Source organism: Crocodylus siamensis, chromosome 1 (assembly GCF_052110815.1).
Source record: "Crocodylus siamensis isolate JL-2025a chromosome 1, ASM5211081v1, whole genome shotgun sequence".
Lineage (NCBI taxonomy): Eukaryota > Metazoa > Chordata > Crocodylia > Crocodylidae > Crocodylus > Crocodylus siamensis.
In genome coordinates this window covers 273,486,933-273,512,162 of record NC_143395.1, presented here as the reverse complement: position 1 = coordinate 273,512,162, position 25,230 = coordinate 273,486,933, and the positions used below count along the sequence as shown (strand labels likewise).

Sequence of the window (25,230 nt, the reverse complement as noted above, 5' to 3'; positions counted from 1 at the left end):
AAAAGAATTAGGGAGAAGTCCAATGTCCTGACCCCCTTCTCTCACTAAATCTTTTCTACATTCATCAAGGAAGCAATAATAACCAGGTTTTGTCCCCCACCTCCCCCCACACACCTGTTTTTTTTGTTGTTTTTTTTTTTACACAAACAATTACAGTGATTCATGCATAGCCAAGGACAATATTTGGTCTTAAATTAGGTTCTTTCACAATCCAACAATAAAGATGCATTTGGCATCTACTAAGATTGTAGGGCTTAAGGATATATTTGAGGTCTTGATGCAAAAAAAGTTGCACAACCAGCAACTAATGCAGTATCTTGCACTTTCACATACCTTGCATATGAAAATCACTGCACATTGTAAGACAAAACAGGACTTTACTAATTCAAACTGAATGCTTCCCAAACTGAACTTTTACAGTATGCCTTATTAGTAGCATGCAGGATTATATTACTACACTGAAAAAGGAGGGTATCTCCAAAGGTTGAAACTTAGTATAATGAGATGGCACATTTAACACCTATAGAGAGAGTCATGTTTAGCAGGTTCAATAGTTTTGAAAAGTTTGGTGCAATTTGGAAGGAATTCTTAGAATATTTTGGTAGATAAATTGTCACTCATTGCACACTTCTCTTTCCTTCTATCCCTTCTTTTCTCTCCCCCCCGCCCCGCATTTCCTTGTATTGCTTGTTTGTGACATCACGTGTACATGTACAGTTGATATAGATATTTTTCTGATTTATGTATTGTGTTTTTTTAAATCAATACTCTTAAAAAAATAACTTTGTTTTGTCTGAGCAGAGGAATATCACTTAACTGTGAAAAGTATCTCACAGTGTGAACAGCGTGGCTTGATTTTATTGTCTTTTGCTTTAACCACATTCTCCATAAGTTGGTTGTGCAAGAGCACAACTTTCAAGACAAAAAGATCTGCAATACACAGTGAGCCCACATACATGTGATGCTACATCCCCATAGTGATGTGCTATGGCAATGTAGCTTGTCGATATGGCAAAATAGCATTGGCAGGCAAAAATCGTGACACTGATGCTATGTCACCATAGTGACAAGCTACCTCACTATACCACATCACTACGGTGACATAGCTGCTAAAAATAACCAGGACGGTACAGTAATGGCTCTGTCATTTAGTGCTTTCTTAAAGCAAGTACTAAATGACAGCGCAGAACCAACTGCACCCTGGGGGGTAGATGTACACATGTCCAGTGAGCTTGGGCAGATCACTGAACAGTTGGTAACAGATTTTTAGTGTTAATTAGTGCTGAATGATATTTTTTTTGGTGCTATATTTCAGATTCAATGCCTATTCAATGCGCCTGCCTCCTCCCTCACCGGGAGCACTCAAAGAACCAAGTCTACATAAATTATCACTAAAATACTTAGTCCTAGTTCAAGCTGGAAGCCTCCATACCCTTTTAGGAATATGTGTTATTTAATCCACTCATAGAAAAGGGAAAATACTTTTACTGAAATTTAAAAGATTGCATTTTAATTCTTTTTTGTTTATTTACTTATTTATTTTTTACTGGTTAGGTTTTTGCTAAAACTAATGTAGAAAAATTTCAACCATGTTACAACTCACCTGAATGATATTTACTTCAGCCAAAATTTTCAAACTTAGATGCCCATAGTTAGGGATCTAAATGCCTGAAGGTAGCATCCAACTGCTCACTTAGCAATGAAAAGCCTATTGAATACTCACTTCAGAATGAGTAATTATTACATGCAAGGGGCAAGGATCCTCATGGCTACAACATTACCCCAACATTACACTAGTTATCACATGCAAGTTATCATCATGTAATGGCTGTCTGTCTTCTATATAAAAAGAGTCCAGTCTTAAGGCAATTAGCCTACATCTCACAAAAACCACTGTCCAATTGAGGAATTGTTAAATATTTTCAGGCAAAGAGACCATAGAACACTGAACATGTCTCACTCTCACAGGCCAACAGGCAACTCTTCTAAATCAGCATGCCACTATCATACTGCATCTGCTATGTAGATGGATGACATATTCAGCTATCTGTTTATATCATGCCTACCACTTTGCTATCTGTCTCACAAAGTCTAAAGTTATATAACTAGTTCTGGTGCTTTCAGTATAGCAACAAATTGCCTGAACTTTTTAAAATGGCAATTCCATTAATATTTTCTTTACCCCAATATCAAATGTACTTATAGACTTTTCATTCAGTCATAACAGAGGTAAGAGCAGCAAAGTTAAAAATGCAGTGGGCTATAAGATACAGCAGAGCTAATGGAAGGCACAAAATATCTTCCTGCCAAGAGTGAGTGAGCGCAGTGAGGACTGTCACATTGATAAGTGTGGCCTTCACATAAGAAATCCTACTCACAGAAACAGAATTCCAAATAATATGCCACTACAGCCTCCTGTATACTCCTCCTGTATACTTCTCTGCTCCTTCATTCCAAAAACAAAGCAGCACATGTGCTAACTGCTTGGAGGACTGAATATTATTATTTTTAGAAGTCTAAAAAGCTCATGTTTATCAGCAAGCTATATGAAGAAGGCTTTCCATATTAATAGAGGTGCACTGATACAATGGTATCAGATCAGCACAGCACTGAGTGTGGATAGCTGCCTCCAGCTGGTAAGTCAGAAGGGGAGTGGGGAGGGAAGGGCCATGGTGGGGCAGATCAACCTCCCTACCATGGGGGGGGGTAGGGGCAGGAGCTGCCCAGCTCGTGGGGGGGAGGTTGGGCATGGAATGCAGACACAGATCATGGAGTGGGGGCAGCTTCCACTGCTGCTTGTGCCCTGGGAGGGGGGAAGTTGTTTGCCCCTGGATCTGCACAGAGTGGGATGGGTGGCAGCTGTGAGGTAGAGCTAGAGCTGGTGTTGTGCGGGGCTTATCTTGCTAGGGGCTGGGCTTGAAGCAGGCTCCGGTGGCACTGGAAGGAGGCTGCAGCCACTCCAAATTTCACTGCAGGTCGACGCCCAGCCCTGTGCCACCGCAGCCCCAGCTGAACGCTCCACCTCCATCCAAGCACCAGGAAAAGCCAGGGCTGCACCAGGCAGCAGCACGGGACTGGAAGCGAAGCTGCAATGAAATTTGGAGTGGCTGCAGCCTCCTCCCAGCACAGCCGGAGCCTGCTCCGAGCCCAGTCCCTGGCAAGAAAAGCCCCGCACAACACTCGACTCTGGCTCCACCCAGGACCTGCCACCTGCCCTTAGCTGCGCAGATCCAGGAGCGGCCCCTCCACCCCCACCCCTGCCCTTCCAGGGTACAAAGAGTGGCGAGTTGTCCCCACCCCACGAGCCACACCTCTGTCCTAGGCCCCACCCTCTCCTGGGTAGCATCTGCCCCTGCCCCCTCCCTCACCACAGGTGGCATTGATCTGCCATCCCTGCCCCTTCCACCACACTGGACTTACCACCTGATGGAAGCTGTATCAGATATTAGCCAATATGCCTCCTTAAATATCCGCTATTGGTATCAGCCCCCAAAATGTCTATTGCTGCACCCCTACATATTAGCAAAGCCTAGGTGAGAATGCTCAATCCCAGAACTCCAATGAAAGTTTTTAGCTGAAAAAGAGTATAGCATTAAGTGGGAGGGGAAGGCTTTTGTGTTTGTAACAAAAGAGAAATCAACATAGGCCTTTAGAAGTCTTATGCAATTAGTATTGATTTAAACCCCATAAAAATTAAGACAACCTGAATCCCAAGAATATAAAACTAAATTAACCAGGCATGTCCAGGCTGCAGGAATGGGCTGGTAAATGTACATGTGTGCAGATCACTATCATCGTATCACAGAAAATCAAGGTTGGAAGGGGCCTCAATAGGTCATCTAGTCTAACCCCCTGCTCAAAGCAGAACCAGTCCCAACTAGATCATCCCAGCCACAGCTTTGTCTAGCCAGGTCTCAAAAATCTCCAAGGATAGACATTCTACAACCTTTCTGGGTAACCTGTTCCAGTGTTTTACTGCCCTCCTGATAAGTTTATCCTAATATTTAACCTAAACTTCCTTGGCTGCAACTCATGCTTAGCTTTATACACATGAGAATACTGTTGATGGCAATGGGACTACATATGGGTTTGGAAGATCACATCCTTAATCACAACTATCTGCATTTCCAGAATCATGTTTTGAGTTAGAACTGGGATGCATCTTACACGCAACCTATATCAGGGTACCCACACACAACTCACTTAGAAAGCAGACCTTTCCTTTCCTTTTTCATGTCCCTATGACAAGGTATTTAGCAGAATTCACAGGTTTATTGGAATCTGACAGGCTGCACAGTGAGTGCATCTGCTATGTCTCATCAAGTGGACAATTAAATAATTTGGCTCAGAGACAAGTCAACATGCAATAAAGCTGACATTTCTTATGCTCCATTACCATGAAGTACAATCCAGATAAGATTAGAGTTGCCTACTTTATGACTTAAACGGTAGCATGCATATGCACATACTCTACTGAGGCTCAATTTCTGTGCTCAAAAAGTAGCAGCCCCCTTTTTAATGACTTCATCTTTATTCCTTAAAGAAATACCTAGTACTCATTACATTTAGCTAATTTGTACATTTTTGTCTTCACAAAATATACTGGGTTAAACCTACCTACCCGTCTGAAGCTGGAACTGATGGATAGATGAAAGATAAATAAGAACTAAATTATTTACATGACATTTACTTTTTAGAAGGGGGTGTATATACAAATATATTCACACACTTGTGGTGGGGGTAGCTCCTATAAAATACTACAATGTTGCAACATCCAGCTTAAGGCAAGTATAGGGTACTTCAAAACACCTGCCTTGCGGGTACCATTTGGTTGGAAAAAGGCTAAGGGACATCACCCTGGCAGAAATGTGTCCTCACTGAGGTGTTAAGCTGTCAGCAGTGGCTCTAATCTGTTGCTGTCTGGCAGAAACTACAACCATTGAGGCACTGAACGTCTGGACTCAGTCTGGCTTTTGGACTCTGACTCACTGGTTTAAAGGGGAGATGGTAGGTCTAGGGCAGCCACTGCTCCTCCATACTCTTGCCTAGGCATACACAGACAGGTAGTAACTCAAACTGGGGCTTTAAGTGGAATATAAAAAAATAAAGACAGCATTTTGCAGTTACATGGCAGCTTTTATCCCATGATCCATTTGAAAATGTAGGTTGACTTTTGCAGAAGATCTAATTCTGTTCCATAATAAACTACTAGTACTTGGACAACAGAAACCTATTGGGATTAAAGCAATATCATACGAGTGCAATTATTCAAAATACGCTGTTTCCAATTAGAGTTGGGTGGGAAAAGGTACTTCCATTTTGGAGAATTTGAAATTCGATTTTGTTCTTATTTGGAAAGAAAGGCAAACATTTTTTAGTTCCCTGAGAAAAGAAATGGAGCCTTGTCCCTTAGGCAGTCTACTCAGTGTCGATGTCCTAAAGTTAGTCGCACTGTGGTTCCAACCTTTGGACATCCAAGCTGCTAAAAACAAATTAATTAAACTAAAATAAAAACAGATGGGCAAGATGGTAGGAAACAACCAGGCTTCCATCTAAACCATAGCTTGGTCCTCTCAAAATTTCTGTGAAACTGGTCAGCCTCTGTGAAACATTTACATTTTGCAGACTCACCAAAATCCAAAAAAAACAAGGTTTCATTATTTATTTCTCCTCCCACACAAAACAGCTTTAATTCGGGTTTATAAAAATTCTGTGGTGCATATCACCTCCTCAAAAGACTGCATTCCTAAATGCCAGCATTCAGATATCCAGTTACTTAACTGTAGATATTAAATACAATAACTAGATATCTAAATGTTATCCTTCAAGTTCACAAACTGTACCTACAAACTGGTGAGCAGTTTAAGATAATATTTGGCCCAGAAAGTCTTGCTAAATCCATAACTGTCAACCTTTAGAGTAATCTAATGGAATAAAAAAAAGATAACAAGCACTGTTGGAACCACAGAGGAATCATTTGGGTTTATTTTTAACTTAGACACACACTATATGAAGACTGAATTAACACTGAGAATGTATTACAGTAAGTCAGGGTAAAAAAGCCTTGAGGTCATATGCAAAAATGTCATCAAGCCAAGCTTTGTAAAACCATAACAAACAGAGTTAAACTTTCACAAAATCTAAACATTATTATAATAATGTGATCTGCATACACCAGCCATGAAATCTAATGCATTAATTCCTGAATCAAGCCCATAACTTCTGGTTAACTTCGAGTAGAGAGGCAACTAATCATGATAGAAAGACTCCAACACCACAGATTCTGTATCATATTTAGCTCAGCCGTTCCAATGGTTAATTGCCGTTTGATATTAAAATATTATCCCTTATTTCTAGTTTCTGAGCTGATGTTAGTTATGGCAGCTTGCTACAGCTCCCAGAAGACCATAACCAGTTAGGGGGTGCTACAACATACCTCAAGGTACTTCTAGCCCAGGGGCAGGCAAAAGACAGTCCACAGACCAAATCTAGCCCACTAACTGACTGGTTCCAGCCTGCAGGTAGGCACCCACCAATTGATTAAATCTGACCCATGGCCATCTCCATGGTGTTCCTCATGAAGCTGATCCCCACCTACTCCTGCCCAAGGCAGCCCATGCCATGCTTCCACCTGCACCCACTGGCCTGGCCCTGGCCAGCCTTCACAGCTTCCCAACAGGGCTGGGCTGCTCCTAGTCCAGCTGCAGCCACCCAGGTACTGGCTCCCCCGCACCTCCAGTGGTTCCTCCTCCTCCTTCTGCCCCTGCTGCTCCGCTTCACGCGGGGGGCCACTCCAGCTGGAAGGCTCTTGCCCTAGCATGTGGGGCTCCAACTCAAGTTCCTGGTCACCTTCCACCCACCCTGCACAATGAGCAGCCACTTGCAGGTGGCCGAGTGGATGGAAGGCAGCCAGGACCTCGAATTGGAGCTGAAACCCTGTGCACTAGTACAGAAGCCACTTGGCTGCAGCTTCCCCCATGGCCTGGAGTGGCACAGCAGGAGCAGGAGAGAAGGAAGAGCCGCTGCTGGAGACGAGGGGGACCCAAGCAGCACTCAGGCGGCTGTAGCCACACCAAGAGCAATCCTCCTGGGAAGCTGTACACACCAGCCAGGGCCAGGGCCAGGACCAGTAGAACCATGGCATGGGCTGCCCTGGGTGGGAGTGGCCAGGGCTTGGCCCCATGTGCAGATAGTGGGGGCAGCTGTGGGCCACAGGAGTGGAGGGGGGGTGCGGACTCCACTTGCACTATCTAGGTGAGCTCTTCTGCTTGAACCCCTTTCCCTTCCTCCCCACATCTAAAAGACAGTTACAGAAGGCCCCTGCTCACATGGGTCTACTTTGGTTTCCTGTACTTTTCATCTTAGTCTAGTGTTCTGAGTTCTGTTTATGTCCCACATGAGCAAACTAATATTTTCTACATCTTTGCTATGCTCATCAGATTGGTCTAATCACACACCACTGTCTGTGTTAGGAAAAATGAACTAAGCATCAACATTTAGAGGCTGCAGGGCACAAGGCTGACTAGTTTTTCTTTGGGTCCATATATAAAAGTACTTCACTTCAGCTTTGAAATCAACATAGTAAACTGCTGATGACAGCTGTTATCATTATAAGCATGATCTCAGTGTCATATTGCAAAGTAATGTGAATGTGAGCCATCCTAACCTATAATTAGTATAAATGAAGCCATTCATAAAATAATTGGCCATCAAAAGCAGCACTGTTTACAGTCACTTAGTATCTTGTGCAAATCTATGATTTACTTTAATAAAAACAGAATCACTAGACATATCACAGCACCCTTAAAAAGATCTTGTATATAAATTACTTGAGAAAACAGGACTTGAGAGCTACTTACTATATCTCAGTTACTGTGTCAGATGTGTACAGTGTATAACGGATGTATAATCTGAAGTGCCACTAACTGTATTATAATCTACTTCAATAGATATGCAATATCTCCCTAACTCACCTGCTGTACATTGTTGTAAGAATACATATTTTCACTCAGGGAAGGACACTAATCCCACTGTAAACTAGTGAAGCTATGTATTTGCCACTGATGACAATTTGGCCTTCAGCACCTTTAATATTGGCAGAAATACATAAGGCAACCCAAACAGGACTTTTAGAGTGTGTGCTGAATTTACAGGGCTCCAGTGAGAGAAGAAAAACTCCTCAAAAACATATTGCAAATGTTAGTTGCAAACCACAGATGCGTAATGAACACAGAGTTCCATTATGACATTTTTACAAATTCATTTCTATAACAGAATTACGTTTTGAATAACCTAGTGCTTTTCAAGGTAGTAATTTCCTAACACTATCCATAATTACCAGTAATTTACTGCTTGCACGATGTTATTCCCCATCACTTGCTAATTGCATAGTCTTTGTATTTTAGTGCACTGATTCTTAAAGCAAAACCTACTGACTTAATAACAATTATAGCTGCCCTCATCATTAACATGATTCATGATGGAACTACTTTGGAAAGCGACAGAACAGCTCTGGCTTTATGCCAATGCTGGATTTGGCCATAAGGTAGTTACAATCTGTTCAATTTTATGCAAAATTAGGTGCGGCTCTTGGGCAAGCTGCCATGAAACCATCCCTTGAACAATATTTGGAAACCCTGGTTTTAGTTAATATGGCCCTCTTGAAAAAAATATTAATTAGAACATAATTTTATTGTAGCTGCTCAAACCCTATTACTTGATGTTACTGAACTCTAAATTGTCAAAATGACACAAGAAGCATCAGCCACTAGTCAATCACATTATTAAGAGTCTAACTGACCATGAATACTTAGGTTTGGTTAAACAAAGGGGTAATCTGATGTCCATATTAATAAACTCATCTGTTTATAAAAATTCACAGGAATGTAATTTGATACTATGCAGTCTGTGGTTTATATTTTTAAAATCAGGATTAGTGTTTTGCATCAAATGACTGCTTTTAAACCATTTGAAGCAACACTAAAGATAAAACAAGAAATGAGCTCAGGTGAGTCAGAAAAGATGTTTCACCCAAAGCCCGATACCAGTGTTATTGTCTTGCGCAACAGACACTACATGATCCAGAAAAGGCAACAGTGGGTAGCATCTAATATCTTTATTTTCCAGTTTCTTACATTATGTGCTTTCTTTACCTCTTTCCAGAAGGATAACTTATAATTATAATCTTTAGTTATCCTTACTAATCAATCCCTAATAATCAACCAAAAAATGAAACCATTTTATGTTTGATTTCAAATATGGCACATCTATGCCAGTAATTCTCAATCACAGGTCAATCACCCTGGGGTGCCACAAGATTCTTTCAAGGAAGTTGTGGAGTGCCACACAATGTTAGTACAGTTAGGTCTTCAGATATGATTCACAAGAGAAACCCAAAGATTTCAAATATGAATTCCTAGTGTTAAAACCAGTCTAATTTGTTGTGGTCTTTCCAAGTTCTTTGCAATCAAAGAACTGCTTTGTTATTTTTTCTGCAGTCAAAAATCAAGTGAAAATGAAGATCTAACATTTTCCAAGAGATGCCTGGAGTCTATCAAGGGGTGCGTGCTCTAAAAAGGATGAGAACTACTGGTCTGTGCACAGTAAAACAATAAAAAGAAAGGCACTCTTCTGATCAAGATGATTCTTGGGTTAAGATGACAGAAAGACTGAAAAAATAAGTCAATTTATAGAACAGGTGTGGTCAAACCACAGCACACATGAAACAAGTAGCACAGGCAGCCTTTGTGCATGGCACACAGCAGATCTGGGAGGAAGAGGGAACAAAGAAGCAGATAGGGCAGGAAGCAGAAAAAGGAACAGATTAGGACAAGGGAGGGAATCAGAATGAAACTTAGGGAGACTGTGGGGCTTACCTTGTGGCAAGCCTACCAAAAAGGTATAGGAGTACCAATTTAAATATCTGTTACTGTTTGGAAGCAGGCAGTACTTCTGAAGTCTTAAAAAAAAGACAATAACCAGCTTACTAGCCAATCAGACTAATATGATAGCAGGCAATGCAGGGCTGATATGAGTTAAGATTAGCTTTCTAGTGTATCAGTATACTTGCGTTCTGTCAGACAACCAAATTTCATAATGGAAGGGCCTCCCATGAAAAGCCCAACCCACAGCCCCTAATATTTAAATCTAAACAGTATAAGAAAAAAAGTACATAGCAGAAAAAATTGTGGACTGCAAACTGCTAGGCCCCAACTCATATAGTGTTACCATTTCTAAGTCACCACCTTGGATTATACCTATAAAAAAAACCAGCAGCAGAGTAGTTAAAAATCCATACAAGAAAACCTATGCTAAAAGAACATTATTAAGGCTGCAGAATCATTAATTTAAAAAGATAGAAAATGCCAGAGTGAAGGATACTGAGGTAACCTTAATGTGGCATGCTTGGGTCTATGCATTAAAATACAGTCTTCAATTACCTATGAGCTTTTTCCACAACACTCCTGCCTCATTCTGTACACAGCATGGACTTGCTCTGGTTATGAACCATAACTGTGTCTGCAAAGTCCCTTCCTCGGAAGTTAGAAGATATACAATAAATGACACTGGGGACCGCAGGAAGAAAAAAAATGGTTTTATATGCAAGGCAGCTGAATGCTATTCTGGACATTTGGATTTTATTACAGCTCCTCCCCCAGATCCCCTAAAGTAACACAAAAGAAGTCGCTTAAACCAAAAACTTCTCATAGGCCATTACCTAATTGCAAATTTTGCCTTTTCCTGGTGCCTGGCTTGAGACCCTGAAGTCTTACCTTTACCCTATGCAGAACAATGGGCACCTACAACTGCAGGTGAAAGCAATGCAGCCTGTACTTTGAACATGTGAAGTGCTAGGTCTTTTGAAAAGAACCAGGCATTCAGCATCTCAACCTGAGCACTCAAACATGGTGGATACTTTTGATTTCATATATTTATGCTTTGGCCTCTACCTTGATGGCCATAGTCAACCCTTCACTTCATTAGGGCATTGCAAAAATAAATTAATTCATCATTTTGAACTCCTGAACTGAAGAGCTGAGGAGGAAATGAATAATTCAGTCCTCAGTGAAGGGTTTGAATAGTGTGTAGTAAATAAGGCATAGGCTGCAAACTGAACAACAATAAAATAAAATATTGGGATACTCATGAAAATTGGGGTGCCTTCCATCCTGTGCACTGAATGAGGCAGGGATGCTGTAGATAAAATAGCACATGCAAGGATGATTAATTAAATTTGCATGAAAACCTTAATTCTGGCACTTCCTAATTTTCAAGTGGTTTACTCTGCAGCCTTAATAATAGTTTCAACATAAGCTTTCGGTTAGTCTATAAGATACATCTCTAGCTGCCTGCCTGATTTCAGGTTAACACAGCTAGCTACCTCTCTCTTTTCATTTTTGGTTTTTAATGCAATTTCATAGGCTTTTAAACAAACTAAAAATTAAGAAATTCCATCATGTCACATTTCTGTGATACTAACATAGATCATCAGCAGGGCAGAAACCTTTACTTCAGTTGACTGAGTCACTGGTAGCAATAAGAAGTTATCATCCTCCCTGTGAATCCATGCTAGAGAGAAAAGGACACTTTGTTAGTAGGTTTTACATAGGTTTGCTGACAGCAGGGGAAATAGTGAGACTGAGAATTATAGCTCTGTTTGCAGACTAAAGAAATAAGTCTTTCCCCACTTCAGGATAAAGGTATGTGCCTCAAAATGCAGGTATGTTATGGTCATAGCAGGCCCATGATTGTTGTGACAACCATGAGATGCTGCATCAACTCCATGAAAATAGGTCTTATCCCCATTCTCACTGAAGTCCTGCGCTTGAGACAGAACAATCTCATGCACAAATACAGACTGGGGAAGGTCTGGCTAGGCCACAGTACGAAAGAAAAGGATCAGGGGAGAGGGGAGTCACAATGGATTCATAACACTGCATATAAGCCAACAGTGTACTCTTGTTGCAAAACAGAGGCTAATATTGGGCTATAATCAACAGGAGTGACACTTGCAGATGGAGGGTGGTGATTCTCACACTCAATTCTCACACTGGTGATCTCACCTAGAAGATCATATCCAGTTTTGGGCCTCACATTTCAAAAATAATTGTGGACAGATTAGAAAAGTGCCAGCAGAGTGTGGCAAAAATAATTACTGGCTTTTGAAACATAACTTATAAAATAGGCTGAAAGAACTAAAGTTATTTAGTCTAAGAGTTGATAGCAGTCTTTAAATACCTAGATGGTGATTGTGTGGAGGATGGAGACAGGCTGATTCTCTGTGGTCACAGGAGATGGGACAAGGAGCAATGGTTTTAAATTGCAGCAAGCAGAATTTAGGTTGGATATTAGGAAGAACTTTCTGACCATAAGAGTGATTAAGCATTAGACCAGGGTACCTAGAGGGGTTGTGGAATCTCCATCCTTAGATGCTTTCAAGGTCAAGTTAGACAGACAGTTAACTGAGATGCTTTAGTCAAGGACAATGGTTTCTTGAGCAGGGGGATGACCTCCTAAAGAGGTACCTTCCAACCTGCTAATACTCTATAAATGTAACTTAATACAGAAAACCCAAGTAACTCTATTGTCAGCTCAGACCAAACTCTTAAGTGCCACAGTACCCAAATTTGTGAATCCATATATTTTCTACCTAGATAGAGGTAGACATATGATGTAGGCGCACTCACTGATTGAAGCAAAAAGACCAATACATCTGAATACCTCTCTTCTGACCCTTATACATCACCTTTAATTACATCACAGCTATAACAAATATTTTTAGTCACTACCTTTATACTAACCTTACACTAAGAAGAACTTAAGATGAACTCTGAATTTTTGCCCTGGGGTAGAAACCAGAGAGATTCATAACTATCTTGGCATAGTAATGTGCTTGAAGAATTGTCATCATTACATTAATTACAATAGTATCAGAAATATGGATGCAGTTTATTGCTCTGCCAGCACATGCCCACCCTAACCTGATTTGAAGAACCCAAGACCCCAAAAGTAATTCTCTACCACTTCACTCCATGTCTGCAGCTCTCTGCAGCATTACTCCACAATAATTGAAAAGGCTAAATTAAATTAACAGCCAGCAGTGACTCAAAGCAGAACAAGAAGAAATGAAAGAATGAGATTCTCTTTTGATTGTGATTAGACTTGTGGCAGACTTTATTTGAAGTATTAATTAAATATTGGATTCAGTCCTATCAGACATTGGCATGCTCTAATTCCTACAATCAGCTATTCTGTTACTACTTGTGATGCATGTTGTTTCAGGCAGACTTTTTTAATAGGCTATAAGTAAGCTTTATCCTGGGTTGTAAGACAATAGCCAGCAGAATATATTGGGTATACATCTTTTATGTATCCTTATGAATATTAACAAAACAAAACAAAACAAAAAATCAACAAAACATTAATTTAAAACTTCTCAAAGCTTGTAGTACAGCCTATAGAAGAACGGGTTAACAATAAAGATTTTAGAAGAGTATGCACTTGAATTAAATGGATTCAAACAAATTTAACCAAGCCCTAAACAATGCATTTGTATCAAGCAGTGAACACAGCTTGAAAACAGCCACAAGTAAGTTGGTTTTAAAAAAAAAGAATTCACCTTCAAGTGGAGCAAGCAAAAATCTGTAAACAGAAGAGATTAGTTTCTTCATTTCTAGAAAAGTATTTTCCATAACAACAGTATTTAATTGTTCTCAGAAGTACATATAAATTAATGGTCAAACTGGGTAAGATGAGCAAATCACTTAATGAAGCATGTTAGTATGGACAGCAAGTGCAGAAGAAGTTGATTTTGGTGGGGACGGGATGGGATGTAGAAACAAGACAGTAACTGGAAATAAAAGGAATGGGGTGAAGATTGTTACAACACATCAACTGTTTGCGATAATTTCTTGCGTGTATGATTCTATCCCAATAAAATAAGCAGCACCCAGGGTAGCTTCCCTCTCTTTCTGCTGCAGGGCAGGTACGATGGAGAAGCAGATGCCTGGTCCTTCTCAGACCATTTTTACCTTACATCAGCTGTTCATGTGTGTATGTTCTAACTGTACAAGATTTACTACACATCTGCAAATGGCAATTTTTGCAGTTAATAAGCTGATCAAATGTGGACAGATTTTACTGGAGGGCAATGAATATCCCTTTTCTGATAAATTTTAACTTTCTACATTACAATTCTTGAGGCAATAAAGGTATCCTTTGAGAGTTTTAGATAAAGAAAAACCAAACAAATTCAGAAAACTTCATTTTCAAAATGGCCAAATCCTTTTTGGTGGAACTTTTACAGTCTCCAAGGGCACTTTTACACATGGTCTGGGGGCGGGGTGGGAGGCAAGTACTTTAATTAGAGTGGCTGCAAGAGCTGCTCTAAATTAAAACACTGCAGCGTCTCATGTATCAGCATCCCTGAGCCTAAAAATGGTGGCGGGGTGCTTCAACTAAAGCTTGTTCGATAAGCTTCAGGTTCAAGCACCTCTACCGTCATTTTTAAGTTTCATAGTTTCATAGTAGCTAGAGTCGGAAGGGACCTAGGTAGATCATCTAGTCCGACCCCCTGCCTTAGCAGGAAAGAGCCCCGGGGTCAGATGACCCCGGCAAGGTGCTCATCTAACTTCCTTTTAAAAATCCCCAGGCTAGGAGCCTGCACCACTTCCCCTGGAAGCTGGTTCCAGGCCCTAGCCACCCTGACTGTGAAGTAGCGCCTCCTAATATCTAATCTAAACTTACCCTCCGCCAGTTTGTGACCGTTATTCCTGGTCACTCCTGGCAGCGCACGGGGGAACAGGGACTCCCCCAATACCTGCTGATCCCCCCTGACCAGTTTGTAGCAGGCCACAAGGTCCCCCCTTAGCCTTCTCTTGTGGAGGCTAAACAGGTTCAGGTCCCGTAGCCTATCCTCATAAGGCCTGCCCTGCTGACCCCTGATCATACGAGTGGCCCTCCTCTGAACTCTTTCCATATTGTCCACGTCCCTCTTGAAGTGTGGCGCCCAGAACTGGACGCAGTACTCCAGCTGCGGCCTGACCAGTGCCGCATAGAGGGGGAGGATCACCTCCCTGGACCTGCTCGAGATGCATCTGTGGATGCATGACAGGGTACGATTGGCCTTCTTGACTGCCTCCCCACACTGCCGGCCCATGTTCATCGTGGAGTCAATGACGACTCCAAGATCCTTTTCCGTCTCCGTGCTGGCAAGAGGGGAGTTCCCCAACCTGTAAGTGTGGTGCCGGTTCTTCCTCCCCATGTGCAACACCTTGCACTTATCAGTGTTAAACCCCATCCTATTCTCATCCGCCCACCGTTGCAACCTGTCAAGGTCAGCTTGTAGCCTATTGCACCCTTCTAGTGCACCCACATCCCCCCACATCTTAGTATCATCAGCAAACTTGAACAGGGTGCTTTCTACCCCCTCATCCAAGTCACTGATGAAGATGTTGAACAGTGCGGGCCCGAGGACCGAGCCCTGCGGAACCCCACTGCCCACATCCCTCCAGGCCGAGAAGAACCCATCCACTACCACCCTCTGGGTGCGGCCCTCCAACCAGTTGGCAACCCATTTGACCGTGTGGGCATCGACACCACAGTCTCCCAGCTTTTTGATGAGGACAGGGTGAGAGACAGTGTCGAAAGCCTTCCGGAAGTCCAAAAAGACTACATCCACAGCAACCCCTGCGTCTAATGATTTGGTGACCTGATCGTAAAAGGCCACCAGGTTGGTCTGACAAGACCTGCCACTGATAAACCCATGTTGGTTGCCCCTGAGCATGCATTCCCCCGCAAGGCCCTCCTGGATGTGTGCCAGGATAATTTTTTCAAAGAGCTTACCCGGGATTGAGGTCAGACTAACTGGCCTGTAATTTCCCGGGTCCTCTTTTTTTCCCTTTTTGAAGATAGGGACCACATTGGCCCTCTTCCAGTCCTCCGGCACCTCGCCAGAGCACCACGAGTGCTCATAGAGCCGTGCCAGGGGTCCCGCAATGACCTCAGCCAGTTCCTGTAGAACCCTAGGGTGAAGATCGTCCGGACCAGCGGACTTGAACACGTCCAGCCTCTCCAGAAGTACCCTAACTAACTCCTCGCTAACCCTTGGCCCAGGCGTGTCTCTCTCGGGGCCCGAGGGGGGGCCAGCAGGGAGGTGGCTGAACTGGTCCCTACTTAGGAAGACAGAGGCAAAGAAATCGTTAAATATGTTAGCTTTGTCATCTGGCGTGATGACTAAGTTGCCCATCGTGTCCTGCAGGGGCCCCACATTACCCGGGACCCTCTTTTTACCCCCTATGTATTTGAAGAAGGACTTCTTATTGTCCTTAATCCGGGAAGCTAGTCCTATCTCCAACTCTGCCTTGGCCCTCCTGACTGCCCCCCTACATCCTCGGGCGACTATAACATAGTCCTTCTTGGCGATGACCCCATCTCTCCATTGGGTATATGCCTCCCTTTTAGCAAGGAGACATTCCCGGATGCTCTTAGTGAGCCATGGGGGTTTATGTGCCCTCCTGCTCCCTTTGACCCTTGTTGGGATTACCTCCCTTTGGGCATGGAGGATCGTCTCCTTAAGGAGCAACCACTCACCTTCGACATCTGATTCCCTTCCCCTCTGGGTCCTCAGCGCTTCCCCAACTATCCTCCTTAGCTTGTTGAAGTCAGCCCTCCTAAAGTCTAGGGCTGTTGCCTTGCTGCAGCCCTTTGCCACCTTACGCTGGATGGTGAATTCCAGCAAGTGATGATCACTGTCTCCCAGGTGGCCCATCACCCGCAGCCCCCTCACCAGGTCATCACCCGTGGCCAGCACTAGGTCCAACAAGGCGTCTCCCCTGGTGGGACTGTGCACCTCCTGGGTTAGATGGAGGTCCTGCACTCTGGCTAAGAACCGACGTGAGCGATCAGACTTGGCTGACTGCTCCTCCCAGCAGATGTCTGGGAAGTTCAGGTCCCCCATGATGACCACATCCTTAGCCCTCACTGCCTCTGTAAGCTGACCTAAGAATTCCAGGTCGAGCTCTTCTCCCTGGTTGGGAGGTCTATAGTAGACTCCCACCGTTAAGTCTCTCTCCCCTGGACTGCCTTTTACTCTAACCCAGAGCACCTCAGAGTGCCCCCCCTCTACCCCCATGCTAATTAACGAGGAAGTATATTCCTCCTTGATGTAGAGTGCTACTCCTCCACCTTTCCTTCCTGTATAGCCTATAGCCCTTGACACTCACCGCCCAGTCATGCGATGAGTCCCACCACGTTTCTGTGATCCCTACTATGTCAGGGCTGGTGACAGCTAGGAGGAGGGCGAGTTCCTCCTGCTTCTTCCCCATACTTCGAGCATTCGGGGACACTGATACATAAGACACAGGAGGCTTCTGGAGCACAGCAGTATCAGATATCTGGGTTTTCCATTTCTTATGGAAAAACAGAAACAACTGTAGATTTACTATTTTGCCCGAGCAAAATGCAGATTTTTCATTTTAACAGAGAAAAATGCAGATTTGTCTATTTTGCAAAGAGCCCTTTGCAGACTGGCAGAGTTGCAGCCTGCAAGAGGCTAGGGGGACTGGAAGAAGGGCAGTCAGGCAAGGGATGCCATATACATATATATGCACATGGCTGCCAGGCAGCCTAGAGACCAGCTCCCACACTTACATTGGGTGGCAGGGAGGGAGAGAACTGGGATCCCCATAGGGAGGGAGGGAGGGAGTTGGCTGGGGCTGGGGCTGTCACAAGGCCCTGGTAGGCTCATCCAGGGGACAGGGAATGGAGCCAGCTCCCTGCCACTGCACACATTCCCAGAGGGCAAGGGGAACCCGTGCCCCACCCGTGCATGAGGTGGGGTGGGAGCAGGTGCAGACTTAGGCTCCCTGCCCTGCTGCCCTCCCCCTGGGCCTTCCCAGCCTGGTGGGCAGGACCCCACACAGAAGGGCAGAGCAGGGTCATGTGAGAAAGCTCCTTGCTGCCGCTATGAGCCCCATGCTGCACTGGCAGCAGCAGGGGCGGTGGCATAGGGTTATGCCTCTTGCTACTCCAAGGTATGCATGCATACCACACACACACACACACAGTATGTATATGTATTAGTGGCGCTTCATTTTAATCATGGAAAAATGTGAATTTTGGGTTACTTTCTTACCCGAAAATTGGGGATTTTTTTTTTGATTTTTTTTTATCATCAGAGAAAACCTGGATCCCTGTTGTTAAGGTCAACAGGTCTCTTTAAAAGTCTCTCACTGTACAGTTTTTCAGTCCTCATATAATATTTATTTCTCTTTTCTGTACTCTTCCCAAAACTGTACACAATCTAACGGTATCAGTCTCATAAATATCATGTCTAGAAGTAAAATTACTTCATTACTTCTGTATGCATACATCTGAGGAATGTATTAGCCTGTTGTAAAAAAAAAAAAAAAAAAAAAAAAAAAACAACAGCCTCACACTGGAAAAGCTTATTCAGTTGTTTGTGTACTTTGACCCCTAAATCCTTTACATCTCCAGAACAAGCCCTTCTCCCCAGTTCTGTAGACACGTCCTGTGTTCTTTCTTACTGAATGTGCAATCTTGTATTTGGCTGAATTCTAACATATCTTGTTCAAATGGGACCATGCAAATAGGTTCACACTGTATTACTGCCCTCTCCTTATAAAACTTTTTATCCCTTTCCCAATCTTGATGTCCATTTGTAGATTCTACCAAACAACAGCCATTGCTGAAAATAAACGTTCGCTACTCTCAGGTCTACCACTGATGGCTGTGCAACCCCACTGAAACAAGGTTCATTTGATGTGGATTCCCAAATGAAAAGTATTTTTGAGAACTATTAGTTGGTCAGGTCTTAATCTTCTGTAATATATGTTATTTATATAATGCATAGTGTTAATCTTTAGTGAGAATGAAGTATACTAGTACTCAAAAGCCTTACAACTCACCTAGGCATTTTACATTTAATCAGCTACCTTTGCCACTCACGCTTGTGATTTCAAATAAAAAATAAAATACAAGAAATCTGATATTATTTATTTTGATAAGCCCTGTTTTTCATAAAGCAAGCTAAAAGCTTTCTTAAAATAAAAAGTTTAAAATGTAGTAGCCAGCAGAGAGTAAATGCTCTGGGAACTTAAAACAGCTCAGAAGAATATAGAGAGAATGCAGAAAATCTACCTCTGTTGCTCCAGGAGAGGTGGAGAGGGTAAAAACCATCAAGATCAAATGAGCTTTACTTCCTCCATTATGACCCATGAGTTGCAATTCAATTACTACTTGTTACTTATTACTTCAATAACTCACTCATGATTCTAATTTGCTAAACTATTAAGAAATGGAGGTAACCAATAACTCAAGCATTTAAGTAATATGAGTCTAATCCAAAGCCCACTGAATTTAATGGGTGTTTTCCCATTGACTGCAGTGGGTTCTGGATGAGATCCATTATGTTGTGGCAGCCTCTTTTACCAGTTGGTGACTTTTTGAAAGATCCTTTGAGATTTTAAACTTCAAAAGTAGGTCTGTCAAATGATTAAAAAAAGATCATGATTAGTTGCATGATTAAAAAAAGTAGTTGCAATTAACCACAATTTTAATTGCACAGCTAAAAACCTCGAAATTATCCACAGAAAAAAACCCTTAAAATTATGCAAAATTATGCAGGTACTTTGTATGGTTGGGGAGTGGGATGTTTGTGTGTTGGGGGAATTTGTGAAGATGTGGGGGGCTGTGTGGGTGCGTGGGGGGTTTAGAGCCTGGGCGGAGGTGTGGGCCCACATGCCCTGGCAGGATGCAGGGTACTGTGGGTCAGGAGTGAGGGGCAGCAGCAGGGTTGGGGGAGCTGTGGCTTGGAAGTGAGAGACAAACACACACACACACACACACACACACACACAAACACACACACACAGTGCCCAGCAGATAAGTCTGCCCAGCTGCAGGAAACACAACATGGTGTCATGCCGCTCCAAGGGCAAGGGCAGCAGGGTGCAGAGCCCCAACCCGCAGCAGGCAGCCTGCCTCTGCCCCATGCACAAATCTGGGGAACACGCCCTCCAATGTCTCCCGTAGGGGTGCTCATTGTGGTGGGGAGCCGCGCCCCATCCCCCAAGCAACTGGACGAGCCACCTACAGTTTCATTCCATCACCTGCCACAGCCCCAGGGCCCCATTCACTCCAGCACCTGCCCCTCCCCCTTCCCCACTCCCTACCCCATGCCTCTTCCCCCGGCCCCTCCCCCTCCACAGATTTCCCAGTGTGGCACTGCTCTACATATATTGTGCAGGCTGTGGCTGCTTGTCTATGTCCGTGTGCATGCCTGCATCCTGCGGTCCTCTGTGCAGCTACCACTTCACATTGGGCAGCCCAGAGGTGGTGAAGCAGAGCCCAAGCATGGGCTCCAAAACCATGTCCACAATTAACGCATTAAAAAAAAATGAATGCAAGAACAAGTTAATGCATTTATTGCAAGTGTTAACTGTGATTAATTGAGAGTCCTATTTAAAAGTTGTCCTGCTACAACTAAATTAACACTTGGTTGCAGCAAAATCATTTCTCTCATAGATACCATGTGTGGAAGGGATGAAGGAGAAAAATTTTACTCACACACCTCAAACGTATTTGTACACATACAAATACACCTGCAGGGAATATAAAAATACAGTTATTCTTACCGATTCAATGCAAATGCATAGTGAAATTTAATATTATGCTGGTCAGCTAAGTCACAAGTAGGCAGCATTTCCAATGTTTCCACCAGTTTCACCATAGCATCATAGTCCTAATATAGTATAAGAAAAATCCACAATCAATCACAGAAATCACCACAAAGCATTCTATAAAATTTGCAGTTGAATGGTATTAGTCTTAGCAGCAGCTATGAATCTGGCCCTTTCAGACCTCATCTTCACTTGGAAGTTTAATCAAATTAGCTTATGTAATAATGACCAAGCACTGTGGCCCAAGCCTAGAAGGCCACTTCAGGCTCAATACCAGGACAAACTCCTTCACAGTCACGGTGTCCAGACTGTGGAATAAACTCCCTCCAGAGGTGGTGCAGTCACCTACCCTGGAGGTTTTCAAGAGGAAACTGAACAGTCGCCTTGCTGGGATGACCTAACCCTAGTTGTCTTCCTGCCTAGTGCAGGGGGTACAGGGCTGGACCTGATGATCTACAAGGTGCCTTCCAGCCCCTAACAACCTATGAATCTATGAATCTAGTGAAAACAGCTTACAGAAGAGTAAGAGGGAATGCCTAAAGCTAATGAAACAAGTATAAAGTTAGTCATATGTTATTAAACTAAAATTGAATGCACTGTGATAGGACAAAAGGGTGCTCAAAATGGAGAGTAAGTGTATTGTTTCACATTATACTTAGCATATGCTGACTGTACTTATAACACTAGTGTCCAAGTGTTCAATCAGCGAAGCGCAAGCTAAGTGCCACTGTAACATCATGAAGTCAGGCCTTTGCCAGTAAGGACTATCTCCAGATCTGATTACCTACATGTGTAGACCTAATGGTCATCTGCTTCACAGAGATAATGTGATCAAGGGATTCTGGTGCTGGGGGGGGGCGGGCAGGGGAGCTTGACAAAGCTGTTTGTCAGGCTCCCAGCCTCCTTACTGCACTAGAAACTTGAACTAGAAAGGATCTAGCGGTGTAGGGAGGTGCCCAACAAGCTGTGCCGATTCAAAGCTCCAGTGCAGTGAGGGGTCTGGGAGTGACACTGGCACAGCACAGAGCCATTCCAGCACCTGGCCTGAACACAGTTTCAAGGCTTGGGTACAGTGTAGGGGCACTAGGACTAGCTTCCATGCCATGCCAGTGTTGCTTTCAGCCCCCACATTGCACCCGAGTGCTGAATTGGCTCCCATGAGATGCCAGCATGGATCCTAGCCCTCTCAAATTTTCAGTCTCTGCCCTGGGATTGTACCAGAGCCAGTTCAAGACTCCAGTTTAGTACTAACATCTATATTTAGATCATAGGAAGCATTAAGATGCGACTGCTCAGGAAACTTTTAAAAAGTTATATTAATGCTTACTACAATCTAAATAGAACGTGTGCTAAGTGTGCAATACCCCAAAATAATGCAAGGCCATGTAGCGATCTCTCTCTCAGCCCAATTACAATTGACGGATACTTAATTTGGAGACAAAAGTGTTGCTGTAAGGACAACTCATGCTGTATTTTAAAGAATAAAGGAAAATAACTATTAAGAAGGAAGATCCTCACACAGATGGATAGTTAGGAAGTATGTCAACAGAAGCCTTTGTTTTTTTAAGCAAAAAACATTTCTGAAGAAATTATACTGAAAAGGTTTTATTTAGGTTTTCTGTTTTAAATAAACAGATGTTCCTTTTTGTAGCCATACTGAAATATGGTACATCTGGATTCTTGCAGCAAATACCAATATCACAGAAAATACCTTTCCTTAGTTTCCAACTGCTTATATTTTGGATTAAAAACTTGAAAACTAATTAAAATAATTTTTCTAGATTTAAAAGGTGTAGCAACAGGGAAGTTAGACATATTTGGATGAAAGAGACCTCATATGGTCCTCTAGGCAGAGGGAGCCAACATTTTTGACAGGTGTGCCATAAATTAAACCCCGTTCCTTCCCTGAGTGCTGCTCCAATTCCCTTCCCTTGACTGATCTAATGCTCTGCCTTCTGCCCCCCTGTATTATCTACCACTGTGCTGCCTGCTCCCTCCTTAATCTGGCTGCATACAGAAGCTGCCCATGCCATTTGTGCCACACATTGGCTACTCCATGACTTAGTGAATACCCCTCCTTTGAGACAGGAAAACTAAACAGAGACTATGCTTAAAACCCTCTAAAAATTCTAACATTTAATACTTCTAATACACAGTTCTACAATACACTTGGAATTTGTATCATATGTCCTTGAATTTGGGCACTACCTTATTTTAATCCCAGAGAAGCAGGAAATCAAGAATTAAAACCAACATAAAGTGAACCCCAGTAAGGAAATAATCTTAGTTATTTTCTCCTCAGAAACATACCTGGATATCTCGATAAGAAAGAAGTAAATTTATGACAATGTCAGAAGTCAGGACTTCAGTATTATCCATGCGAAGTTTAATCCTGGCCAGCTCTTTTGCCAATTCATCTCCTTGATACTTCTCTCTAGCTTTTCTAATATCATTCAACAGTGTTTCCTTGTAATATGCACTAAATAATGAATATATTAAACAAGTGTTAGAATTTTCTAAATAAAGATTTGGTAACTCTACCAAAGAGCAGTAACATTTCCTTATCAGAATGAGTCATGTATTCCAGTTTATGCTTTAATATAATTTCATTACAAATATTTCTTAAATATTATAATTTTTAATTAGTCTTTAATGTACCTTGCTTGGTTATTCCTCCAAATAAACACAGTAATCCATGTCTTTATCAGGAAAAAAGCAGAAAGGGAACATTGAAGTGGCACACTGAGCAGAGTGGACAGTGATACAAATAAAATTAAATACTTCATCTTTAAAAGATGTAAAGATAACAGTGCTAATAAAATAAAGTAGAGCAGAAACAAGTCATGCATTAGCTGACTCTGTCATTTACTTCACAAATATCACACTCAGGATGCACATAAAATCCACAGTAACAATTTTCACTAGAGTCAGTTTATATTGCAGCACAAAGATGTGATGTAAATGTTTGAAGGTCTTTTGAGAAAGAGGTTTCTTTGATGCTAAAATTCCTCACCTACATGATTGATACCTAAGCCAGCAGGTGTTTTGACAGGCTGAACTGAGAGAAGCTGGATGTCAGCTGATGTCAGTACAGATGTCTTGGCCCTTGCCCAAGTTCCCATGACTTAGTGTAGGATAACTCATGGTGCAGAAGAGGGCTGGGCTTTTGTGTAGAAGAGGGCTGGACTTTCACCAGGATCTCTGCTGCCCTGCCCTCACACTGGGTCCTCTCCGAGCAGTCCACATCAAAAGTTCTCCTTAGTCTTATTTAGGATCACAGAGGAAGCACATAAGGTATCATCATTGGCAAGGATGCTGGACAGCTCTTCACAGAAGGAGCAAATGTGCTCATGCAGATACCAAGGCAGCATTTTGCACATTATTGGGCAAGTCCAGCATGGATTCACAAGGGAAAGTCATGCCTGAGCAACTTAATTGCTTTCTATGATAAGGTGACTGGTTCTATGGATGTGGGGAGACCAGAGGACAAGATATACTTTGATTTTAGCAATACTTTTGATAGTGTTCCATACCATTCTCGCAGGCAAGCTAAGGAAGTATGGGCTGGGTGAATGGACTGCAAAGTAGATAGAAAACTGGCTGGAGCATCAGGCTTAGAGCGTAGCAAACAATGGCTCAATGTCTGGTTGGCAGCTAGTATCAACTGGAGTGCCCCAGGGGTCAGTCTGGGGGCCAGTGGAGGGTAACAAAAGTGTGGGGGGGGTGGGCTGGGGCACATGACTTATGAGGAAAGACTGAGGAAATTGGGCTTATTTAAATCTGGAGAAGAGGAGACTGCATGGGGATTTAATAGCAGCCTTCAACTACCTGAATAGGGGGTTCGAAAGAGGAGAGAACTAAACTGTTTTTAGTGGTGGCAGATGACAGAGCAAGGAGCAATGGTCTCAAGTTGCAGCAAAGGATGCTTAGATTGGATTGAAGAACTTTCTCATGAGGAGGGTAGTAAAACACTGGAGCGGGTTACCCAAAGAGGTGGTGGAGTCTCCACCCCTGAAGGTTTTTAAGACCTGGCTAGACAGAACTTAGGCTGGGATGACCTAGTTGGAGATGGTCCTGTCTTGAACAGGGGTTGGACTAGATGGCCTCCTGAGGTCCCTTCTAACCATAATTATATACGATTCTATGATTTTAGAATCAATTGATGTAATTTCTTTTCACCTGACATATAAAGGGGTACACCATACGTGGTACCTTTACTCCAAAGCAGGACAGGTTAGAGAGGGGGTCAGCTGAATCCTGGGGGGAGGCACATGTGATTCTGTTTAGCTGACATGGACATACTAACTGACAATAACAATTTAAACCAGTTTTATCACAGGATGATTTGACACACCAATCAAGAATATTGGTTACAAGTCTGTATCATCTGTCCATGAAGTTTTAAAAGTAGTTTAAGGACACAGAAGACAGTATAAATGTTCTGTCTGTTCTCATCTAAAATCTCATTATCAGAAATGACTAAGGCACTTTATAAGGCTTTTTATGATTAGAGTTTGACTGGTCGTTCCTC

The 25,230-nt window shown here is 42.8% G+C and overlaps 1 protein-coding gene across 7 annotated transcripts in view; it reads right to left on the bottom strand.

Moving 5' to 3' along the window:
* The window catches only part of MAP3K15 (mitogen-activated protein kinase kinase kinase 15), a 135,266-nt gene that overhangs the window by 62,372 nt on the left and 47,664 nt on the right, over nt 1-25,230 (bottom strand). For all 7 annotated transcript variants that reach the window (XR_016444157.1, XR_016444159.1, XR_016444158.1 and 4 more), the window contains 2 exons: nt 23,010-23,178; nt 20,655-20,761 (listed from right to left, as the gene is read on the bottom strand). Coding sequence is in view for 4 of the 7 variants with exons in the window: in XM_090062613.1 (XP_089918739.1) it covers nt 20,655-20,761; nt 23,010-23,178 (276 nt within the window). In the remaining 3 variants the exon portion in view is untranslated. The remainder of the gene's footprint in view (nt 1-20,654; nt 20,762-23,009; nt 23,179-25,230) is intronic.